The sequence below is a fragment of the Osmerus eperlanus genome, unplaced genomic scaffold (assembly GCF_963692335.1).
Source record: "Osmerus eperlanus unplaced genomic scaffold, fOsmEpe2.1 SCAFFOLD_655, whole genome shotgun sequence".
NCBI classification, from domain to species: Eukaryota; Metazoa; Chordata; class Actinopteri; order Osmeriformes; family Osmeridae; genus Osmerus; species Osmerus eperlanus.
In genome coordinates, this window is record NW_026911665.1 from 1 (window position 1) to 10,555 (window position 10,555).

Sequence of the window (10,555 nt, forward strand, 5' to 3'; positions counted from 1 at the left end):
GCGATGTGGAACAGCACGGCAAAGTAGTTAAAGAAACTGAACTGTAAAAGGGGGGTGGGGGGGGTAATGGTTTAAATAGGAATTAATATGTTATCGTGCATCACCTGGTTGTATTCAAAAACCACGTTAATTGCGTTCCTCTCCAACTCTGACGTGAGAAAATAGGAGAGGGGAGGAGGAGGAGGATCACTGACCATCAGAACTTTGGAGGTGTGGGTGATTCTGGAAGGATGACTCCTCCCTGTGGTTCTCTAGCAGGTTAGAACAGAGATACATCAGTGATCATGTGGTGTCTTTACGACACATGGATGATCATAACAAATATCCATTCTTAACAAATGTTTTGCAATTAGTTTTGATTATCTCTGTGATCTTTGACTTTACTATCAACCTCACCGCCCCTCCATCCCTTTATATCCACCCTCCCTCTACTCGCATCCCTTACTCCCCCTCCGCCCGCCCTCCTTCTACCTCCATAATTATACCTTAACAGACTCCTCTCCATCCCTCCCTCTTTCTCCATCCCATCCTCCCTTTCTATCCTTCTCCCCTCTCCATCTTCCTCCCTTCCTCCCACCCTCCTTCCTCTCTCACCCCATTCCGTCAGTTTGAGGGCCACTCGGCCGTAAAGCGTGCTGGAGCATGTTGGTGTTAGACGATGTGCAGCATGGAGGGCAGGTACAGCAGGGCTCCAGACAGCAGGGACCCCCCAGTCCTGGTGCAGCTGCTTCGCCAGCGTCTCCCCCCTGGTAGAACCCCGCCATGCCCATCAGCACCAGCCCCAGGAACAGCACCACCACGGGAAGGGACACCAGCCCCCACCCGCATCTGCCGACGCCACTCCGGAAAGAGGGGCTCCACCCGCTTCGTCACCGGGTTCACCCCCAGGGTTCCCTGGAAGCCCGGGGGCGTGGGCTCGGCGAAGCGCTCCGCCAGGCTCAACACGCCCCAGCAGTGGGGAGAGGGCGGGAGCTCCGTCTCTTCCACAGCTCCATGAAGATGGTGGACCACACCATGCTGAAGACGGCCTGCACCATGTAGCCACTCATAGCCAGCCCCGCCTCGCCTCCTCCTCCGCCGCCGCCGCTGAGGGGACTTGGCCGAGTCCGTCGCCCCCGCCCCCAGGAAGGAACAGCATCACGGCCACGCCCACGAGAGCGGGGGGAACCAGAGCCCAGGTGTAGAAGTCCAGGAAGCTGAAGTAGAAACCCACGCTGCCGCCGAAATACGCCTGGATGGCGTCTGTGCCGGGAGAGAGGCTTTAGGGAAGGTTGTGCCTTTGTTGTGCGGTTGTGTCTACTTTCATGTGTGTGTGTGCCCTTCCTTACCTAGGGGCTGACCCCACACCTGTGTACCAGAGTACCAGGATTTTCCCAGCTGGTCTAAGGTCTGCTGGTGGTGGATGGGCACGATGTCCAGGATCACTCCTGCCTTCTGCAGCTTCTGACCTACACAGCACCACCACAGTGTGGAGGCGGGAGAGATAGGCAGAGAGAGACCATGAGAGAGAAACATGAAGAGAGATGCCATGTAGGTCGCAAAGACCACGAGAACACTTCCACCCACACCATGGAATAGCCGGCTTTTCGGTGGTGTAGCTGGCTGAAGAGATGTTCGTGATGAAAACATGAAAGTTGGTGAGGACTCAGAGGACCCTGGTTCAGGCCCTGGAGTGAGGGAGTGAAGGAGTGAAGGAGTGAAGGAGTGAGGAAGGTGGCCATGCTGACGCAGAGAGACACTCACAGATGTTCTGGCGGGGACCTCAGCTGGCCCCGGTCGTCAGGCAGCCCAGGGATGATCAGGTCCTTCCGGGGCCCTCAGAGAGTCCAGCTCATACTTGATGATGTACTGACGCTCCGCCAGCGTGAGGAACGCCTGCATGTCATCTACAGACAGAGACGGATGGAGAGAGAGAGAGAGAGAGAGAGAGAGAGAGAGAGAGGAGAGAGAGAGAGAGAGAGAGAGTGAGAGAGGAGAGAGAGAGAGAGAGAGAGAGAGAGAGAGAGAGAGAGAGAGAGAGAGAGAGAGGGAAGATGGATGGGGTAGATGGGTAGATGGATAGATAGATGCTGTGTGAGATCTATACATTGTATATCAAATGTATTCTGTGCTGTGGAGTACTTGAATCTGTCTCTTAAATCCAAGTCATGTTTGGTTTAAAGTGTAGGCCTAATCTCACCAGTGTTTTTTGAAGCTCTGCCTGTCGTGGTAGGAGAAGGCAGTCATCTCCCCGTCACTGTAGGGCTTACAAAAGTCCCCAGCTCCTCCGTGGCCCTGAGGAGACTGCGCAGCGAGGGGCTGACAGCACGATCACCTCCCCGTCCTCGTCCTCCCCCTGGGTGGGCCAGCAGCTGAGCTCCTGGGGGTGGAAGTGGGAGGGATGGAGGATGGTGAAGGGGCAGGACGAAGGGTTCAATGGTGAACGGATGGGGGTGGAAGTGGAGGAGTGGGGGTGAAGGTCAGGGGGGGGGGGTGGTGTAGTTATAATTAAGGTTAAGGGATGAAAGGGTGGAGGGATAGAGGTAGTGGAAAGGGGGGGGGAGGTGGGATGGGAGGGGGAGGTGGAGTGAGGATCAACTCAAGCCACTGCATACACTGATCCTGTTCAGTCAGCCAGAGGGTTCAACCCCTGCTATCCCTGGTGATCCCTCGTTGACCTCTCACCTCCATCCTTATTGGAGGCCTCTATCCGGGAGATGAACCATCGCTTGGTGTCTGGATGGACCTCCTCTCTCAGTTGGATCAGAACCAGAGGCTCCACCCTGTCCGACAGGCAGCAGGGACAGCTGACCTTGGACCACGCCCCCGGGTCCAACACTGCCGCTCCCACCTTCTTCCTCCCCACCCCGTCATCACCATCGACGTCCCCTGGCGTTGTCATAGCAACCTGCATGTGGAGAGGCGATACTGTGACGGTCAGTATACTGCACTAGAAGTGTATGTTTTCGAACCCCCTGCAAACACACACACACACACACCGCATACACACCTTACACACAGAAGTTTTGCCCAACAGCCTTCCAGGAAGTTCAGCAACAGGCTGTTCCTCAGGAACATGAGAAAGCTTGAGGAGGACAGTGATAACCCTTCTTCAGCTCTGACACGACAGCACACATTTACATGATGGCTGTCTAATCTCTCTCACACACACGCAAGAACATTTATTTGCATGTGACGCGGAGTTATGACAACCAGAATCACTAAAGCACCAGTATGGGTCTAAAGTTCATCTATTCTGTTAGATATTACACGTACATGCTATGTGAATAGCAACAGGCTGGGACACACAGGTAAAGAGGGAGACAGGCAGATAGGGAGACAGGGAGAGAGGAGAGAGGAGAGAGGGAGAGAGTGAGACAGGGAAAGAGGAGAGAGGAGAGAGGGAGAGAGTGAGACAGGGAAAGAGGAGAGAGGAGAGAGGGAGAGAGTGAGACAAGGAGATAGATTAGAGGAGAGAGGTAGAGAGTGAGACAGGGAGAGAGGAGAGAGGGAGAGAGGAGAGAGGAGAGAGGAGAGAGAGAGACAGGCAGAAAGGGAGACACACAGAGAGAGTGAAACAGACTAAGACCAGTCGTGTGTTTCACCACCAATGCCATAAACACAGGGCGGATACTAGAGAACAGAACAGAGTGTTAGATGCAGAAAAATAACAGGACAGGAAGGAAGAACAGAGGTGTGAAAGACGAGCGCACAGACCACTGGCTTACATCGATAGGCTGCAGAGAGAAATGTGTTTGTCTCCACTTCCTGGAACTGAACTGCAGCACAACAAGATACCAGCTACATACGGGTCTCAGAGGGACAATTCACAAAGAGAGAGAGAGAGACAGAGACAGGGAACAAGAGAGAGAGACCTGGACGTCTGCTGATTCTGCAACTATTCCAGCCTCCACACACAGAAACACAGTTGTTATGAAGCCAAAGTGACGATGCTGTAGATAGCCATGGTGTCACATAAGCCAACACAAACACAGTAACACAAACACACTTACACGCTCCGCGTCTGTGTCCTGTGGATGCAGAACTGTGCTGGGAGGAATGCAGTTCAACTTCTCCCTGGCCCAGAGGGTGTGGGCGACTTGGTTTCCTATTCCTTTCAGGGGCGTCCCAACCACTGCAGACCTGGGTCCTAAAGCCTGTCATCCAAATGTCACCACACCCTTTTGGAAAAACAAGTTCTACGCAATACTTGACATCACATCTTTTGAGATGGACTTGTGGTCTGAATAAAGAAGAAAGATACTGTAAATACGATTGATTCATACAGTATGTCTAAAAAGTTGAATGTACAGAAAGTACATACTGTACATTAAACACCAACATTATACACCAAACGTTCTGCATCATCACGGTGTGGTCATGCCAGATCGGGACTGAATTCCCGTCACTGAAGTACATTTCTGCATGTGTGTGTGTGCAAGTGTGTCCGTGTGTGCATCTGAAACATGTTGTGGAGGTTGTGTGCCGTACAGGGAGATCCAGTAGAACATTTACATTTACATTTAGTAATTTAGCAGACGCTCTTATCCAGAGCAACTTACAGTAAGTACAGGGACATACCCCCGAGGCAAGTAGGGTGAAGTGCCTAGCCCAAGGACACAACGTCATTTGGCACGGCCAGGAATCGAACTGGCAACCTTCTGATTACTAGCCCGCTTCCCTAACTGCTCAGCCACCTGACTCCCCATGAGAACATGAACAGGATTCTGAAGCACTAGTCAGCCAGGCTGCCTTTGAGAGTGAAAGATGTGTGGGAAATATAACAGAGCATGAAGAGACTCCGAACACAGTCATCAGAAATATACCTGACATTTATTTACATGTATCTGCATCTGCATCTGCAACAGTTACAAATATATTGTAAGTAAACCGATTTTTGCAAGGCCAAGAAAAAAAGACCACTTATTAAAATATTTGATTCAATGGAAATCATTTTCATTTTGCTTTGAAAAATCTAAGCTTACATGTTTATATTATATATAAATATACATAAATATATCTGTCTGTATTACTTCTACACCCAAGCAGATGGCGCTATTGTTGAGCCAAGGTCTCATAGCTTTAGATCCTGCCCAGCAATAACACCACACTCAGCAAGAACAACCAATGACAACCAGATGAGTTTCCTGAAAGATTTACAGCATGAAAATCTTCGTTGGAGAAATGTTGCCATGATGTTGTAAAGCTGGTGCTGCATACTGAGATGGGCTATCAGGAAACGGTGCTGACATGGAACAATAACCTCCACACACATCTGTTCTCCCATCGGTTCTCCATGAGTAGAGCTGGGAACCATGGACAAGAAGTAGGCAGGACTAGAACCACTTTAGCCTAACCTCTACCAGTTTTCAACATTACATCATTTTCATCTTCATCCTTCTCGTCATTTTCATCAAGAGCATCACAAAATAATTAAGAATTGACTTATAAAAGTTGTTTGAAGCACAAGGTACAAATAATGACTTGGACATCCTCTCTATTGTAATACGAGTCTTCAAAGCCAAATCAGGGAAAAATTTAATTAATATATGCTCAGACGTATCGTCCTTCGACATATCTCTCAACAGGCTGAGCCATCCTGGGGTTCTCTGGGGTTGGGGTTAGGGTGTGTCTGAAGCTACTTCCTGGTTCTGGGACAGAAGCTACTTCCTGGTTCTGGGACAGAAGCTACTTCCTGGTTCTGGGACAGAAGCTACTTCCTGGTTCAGAGAGGAGCTGAGGATCCGCCGTGGCCTGGAGAGAGGACCCCTGCCTGCCACTCAGATCCTAGATCGTCATTTTGCAGGCATCACCACGGGCACCTATAGTGGGGTCCCTATGCCCCCCCTGCGATACTGTCCTCCCCCATGAGAGAAGGGTCTCACTGGCCCAGCCTCAAGCCCTCATCTCGTCTCTGTAACCATGACAACACACATGTAGACACATCGATTAAGATGTCTATTATTCTCCCTCTGTCTCTCTGTCTCCCTCTCTGTCTGTTTCTGTCTCTCTCTTTTTCACTCCCCAAGAAACTCATCCTTCATACATGACACCCTTCATTAAAACACACAGAATGGAGACAGACTCTCCCCTGTGCAACGCGTTGTATTGTATATCTACAATATATTTCTATACATTTATGAAAACAGACAAATGTTGAAAATATACAGTTATGATAAGAATATATAAAGACTCATTATGGCCATGACAGATTGTGAGACACAAGCTCCTGTGTAAACCCAGACCACACACCAGTACATTCAAGGAACTTCTGCCATCCAAGTGCATGAGACTGGATGTGCTAGACAAGATATGAAATGGACATGAGAAGCGCAGCTATCTCCAGGAAGTCGACTGTGTGGGTGTGAAAGGTGACTGGGGTTGAGTTAACAACATTGCGGTATCCACAGCAGACAGATCAGAGACCAACTCACTGGTCCTCTGCGAAACATGAAACCTGTTAAGACCAGGGGAAACGTATTCTTTCCCCCATTTTTCTATACCCTTCTTTTGTCTCCTGTTATAGAAGGACCGCTTCGCTCACTCTCCCCCCTCTCTCCGTCACTTTCACACTCCCTCCAACACTTTCACTGCTGACATTTCCTCTCTTTGTCTTCAATGGTAGAGTGGAGTCGTTCCTATACGGCTGAACCGTGGTGTTGCAAGGCTCCAATTTCTGTAAACGTTCTATAGTTAAATGAGAAGGAGTGTGGGGGGGTGTTCTAGATGGTCTGTTCAGGGATGACTGTGTTGGGGGTGTATAAGAAATATGTTCAAGGATGACTATGTTGGGGTGGGGGGTGTTTTTTTTTTTAGAATAAATATGAGTTGTCCAAGGTTTGTTCTGGGGATGATGATGAATTGAGGGGTTCTGGAAAGAATTTGGGTTCAAGACGGTTTGTTCCTGGATGACTGTGTTGTGGTGTGGGCAGGTCTGGACTGGGACTGAAAAACGGCCCGGGATTTTGAAACGCAGACCGGCCCACGATCGTGTATTTTTATTATTATATATTCTTTATTTTTTCATTATGCCGCGACCATTTGAACGGCCGTTCTGGAAATCTCCCGACTCTCCCGACGGCCAGTCCGACCCTGGGTGGGGAGTGCTAGAAAGAATGTGGGTTCTAGAAAGTCTGTTCAGGGATGACTGTGTTGAAGGGATGGTCCCAGAATGTGGTGGTGATCCCAAAACCTGTAAGGAGAACAGAGGGAGGTCACACGGCGACACTGTTAGTGAGTATGCGCGTGTCAGTATATGTCCGAAAAGGTGTGCTCGTCATGTGCGTTCCACGTTTGTGTGCATGGGTGTGTTCCACTCGCCTGCTTGTTGGTGCTCAAAGTGGTGTTTGACGTGGTAGGCCTTGAGGCCGTACATGTAGGAGCCCCTGTTGGGCGAGCCGTAGTGCAGGTAGTAGTGGATCATATCGTACACCACGTAGCCACACAGACCCCCCACAAACAGCGACACGCCCAGGCCCTCCGGCAGAGCATGACGCAGCAGCAGGTAGAAGCTGCCGACAACCACCGACGCCAGGCCCGGAGGGAAAACCAGCCGAGAGCCATCAAAGGGAGACTGAGGGGAGGGAGAGAGGGGATGGGGGGGGGGAGATGGAGGGATGAAAAGAGATGAAGGAAGGGAAGAACAGAGAGAGAGGGAAGGGCAGGTGTGTTGCTTCAAAAGGAAGATTTTGCATGAGTACGTGTATGTGTGCGCGAGTGTGCATGCATGCGCGCGCGTGCGAGTGTGTTTGCGTGCATGTGACTGTGGGTGTGTGTCTCTCACCTTATGGTGCTGGCCGTGCAGCAGGAAGTGGATGGTGATGAGGTAATAGTTGTGCGCAGGAGGACGCATATGGAACACGAAGCGATGGATGCAGTACTCAACAAACGACCACATGAACATTCCCAGCACAAAGATGAAGGGAAAGCTGTACTTATGGACCAGGATGGAATAGTCTGGGATGAGGCCACACACACACATACACACACAGACAGAGGGTTAGCTTCTTCAACATGACCATGTAATGATAAGGATGATTATCTGCCGTGTGTGTGTGCGTTTGTGTTACCTGTGTCCATAAACAGTCGTGTTGCTCCTTGAGCCAGGGTGGTATAGCAATACCAGCTGAGATACAGAATGACTGGCACCCACACTATTGGTACCATATACCTACACACACACATGCACACACACACACACACATGTATGTAACTGAATGACAGAACAAAGGTACATAAAATAATAATGTGTATCCATTTATATGGGTGTGTACATGTGTTTGTGTGTGTATGCGTTTGTGTGCATGCGAAAGTGCGTACGTGCGAAAGTGCATGTGGGTGTCTCACCATGAGGTCTTGGTGCTGGCCTCTAGGAACTCGTTCCCAAAGAGTCTGATTGGCCGGTCCACAGGCTGGTGGACCCAGGTGTCATATTTTTCCCCCAGGTAGCCCACCTGCCAGGCCAGGGGCTTGCGCCAGTCCACCAGGTCCTGGAGGGGGGGGGGGGGGGGGGGGGGGTAGATCTGGTAGGTCAGGGAACTGCTTGATGTAACCATGACATCACACAACTCCACAAATGGACTCTGACACAGAGAATCTCTGGGCTGGTGCTGTGTAATCTTTGAACAGCTAATGTAAGCATGAACGATGACAGCCATAAATCACCAAAACCAATTATTACACAGGGCCGACACGCACATACGTACATGCATCACACACACGTGCGTGTTTACATTGTTAAAAGGGTCAGTTAGAAGTAATCTTGGTCAACATACACCTTCCCCGCCCTTCCCTTCAGGTCAACATGGTGCAACTCACGTAAGAGCTTGGGAGTTTCGCAACGGCAGTGAATGGCTGGGTGTGGTAGCTCACACACTCGTGTTTACTACACCCATGTGACAGGTGACACCTCACAGGTAGGACTGGCCCTCGTACAGAGTTATGGCGGCCCTGCCCTGTCTGTCCAGCAAGGGGCAGTGGAGAGACAGGCAGGTGTGTGTATAGTTGTTCTTCAGCTGCTAAGATTTTTACACACAGCGTTTAAGGGGTGATTTTATCTCTGGATGAGAGGGTTACTAAACTTTCCAGTCACCTGACCCTGAATCACATGAATGAAATGTATTACCCTCTTCACTCAGTTGGCATGTTGACTCAGAGGATGAGGAATGCAAAAGCCGTGCACCCCCCCTCAGTTATAATGTTATACAGTGGGTTGTATGTCTGCCTGTGTCCTATAGTTAAACAATCCAAGTTTTGTTTGGGTAAAGTGGAGGGATGAGTTAGTGGAGATTGTCAGTTTGAAATAATATGAGTGTCAAAAGAAAAGAGAATCTTTGGATAAAGGTGCTAAACACAGTGTTAAACATGTCACATAAACACACACACACACCTGGACCTTGAGTAAAAGGACAGGTCTGATTGAATAACGTGCCTGGAAGCTGAACTATCTGTTTGTAAGAACAAAGGCATCTGTCTGTCTTCCCCTCTACCTGTCACTCCTCTCCTCCACCTGTCTGTCCTCTCCACCTGTCTGCCCTCCCCTCTACCTGTCTGTCTCCTCTCACTATTTTGAAGCATCGACCGAACCAGAATCTCCTCATCCAAAAAAACCATCCTCTTTTCTCACCCCTCGTCTCACCCCTTCTCTCTCTCCTCCATGTCACCCATGTGGTATACGCACCACTGGGTGAATGACCTACAAATCAATTACCCTCCCCCTGTCTCTCTCTCTCACACACACACACACACACTCCCCTTCTGGTCAATCATTCTCTTTCTCCCTTTCTTCTTTTCATCTTGTCAGCTCGCTTTTTCGTTTTCCCACATTTCCGCCCTCTTTGGAAATCTCTTTCACCGACTCTCTTTCCGAAACCCCCTCCTCTCTCTCTCTCTCTCTCTCTCTCTCTCTCTCTCTCTCTCTCTCTCTCTCTCTCTCTCTCTCTCTCTCTCTCTCTCTCTCTCTCTCTCTCTTCCCTCTGGCCTCCCTCTCTCCTTCCCTCCCTGGGTGTCTCCCCCCGTTCTCACCGTGTCCAGGTCCACTTGGCTGCATTTGCTGAGAGGGGACGGCTCTTCCTCCTGGGCCGTGTGCTCTGGGGCCTTCCTCCTCTCTCTCACCGTCTGCACAACACAGGAGAAACACGGAACACAGGACAACGTCAGGGTCGGCCACACACCCTGTTGCTCTCTACAGAACACGGACGGACACAGGAGAACGCTAGAGAGAGACGTTCAACATGCAGAACACGGGGAGAAAAATTGCTTCTGTCATCTGGTTTGACTGGTTATGTGCCAACACTCCCACAACCACCCTGAAACCTACTACACTTAAATATGGCTCAGAGGTGAACCACATTCAACTATTTGAATGAAGCAAAGTGGGTTGGATCCACTGGATCCATTGGTTCCAGTGCAGTGAGCATGACCAATCAACTGGCCCGGTGGTGTTGGACAGTCACAAGGCCCAGGCCTGGTTCCATGTCCCCGGCAGAGTCCAGTGTTGACTGTGTGAGTCAGAGAGCCCACATGGCTTATCAGATGGGACCTTTGCCCTGTGTAGCGAGGTGGTCTAAATAACATG

General features: G+C 50.2%; 2 protein-coding genes across 2 annotated transcripts; both read right to left on the reverse strand.

Annotated features, from left to right (window-relative positions):
* Positions 1-8: 8 nt before the first annotated feature.
* On the reverse strand, positions 9-3,982 carry LOC134016423 (anoctamin-10-like; the record flags this gene model as incomplete). Its single annotated transcript, XM_062455789.1, is given in 17 exon segments — positions 9-41; positions 195-215; positions 217-251; positions 595-652; positions 655-747; positions 750-818; positions 820-965; positions 968-1,072; positions 1,075-1,242; positions 1,329-1,448; positions 1,740-1,891; positions 2,186-2,253; positions 2,256-2,285; positions 2,288-2,335; positions 2,337-2,359; positions 2,665-2,887; positions 2,990-3,982. Coding segments are annotated over 16 exon segments (1,386 nt in total), but the record flags the coding sequence as incomplete, so codon positions are not given.
* Positions 3,983-4,793: 811 nt separating this feature from the next.
* Positions 4,794-10,162, reverse strand: LOC134016421 (fatty acid 2-hydroxylase-like; the record flags this gene model as incomplete). The annotated part of the gene is made up of 6 exons (XM_062455788.1): positions 4,794-7,171; positions 7,300-7,552; positions 7,763-7,935; positions 8,049-8,149; positions 8,326-8,468; positions 10,003-10,162. Coding segments are annotated over 6 exons (898 nt in total), but the record flags the coding sequence as incomplete, so codon positions are not given.
* Between the last annotated feature and the right edge of the window lie 393 nt (positions 10,163-10,555).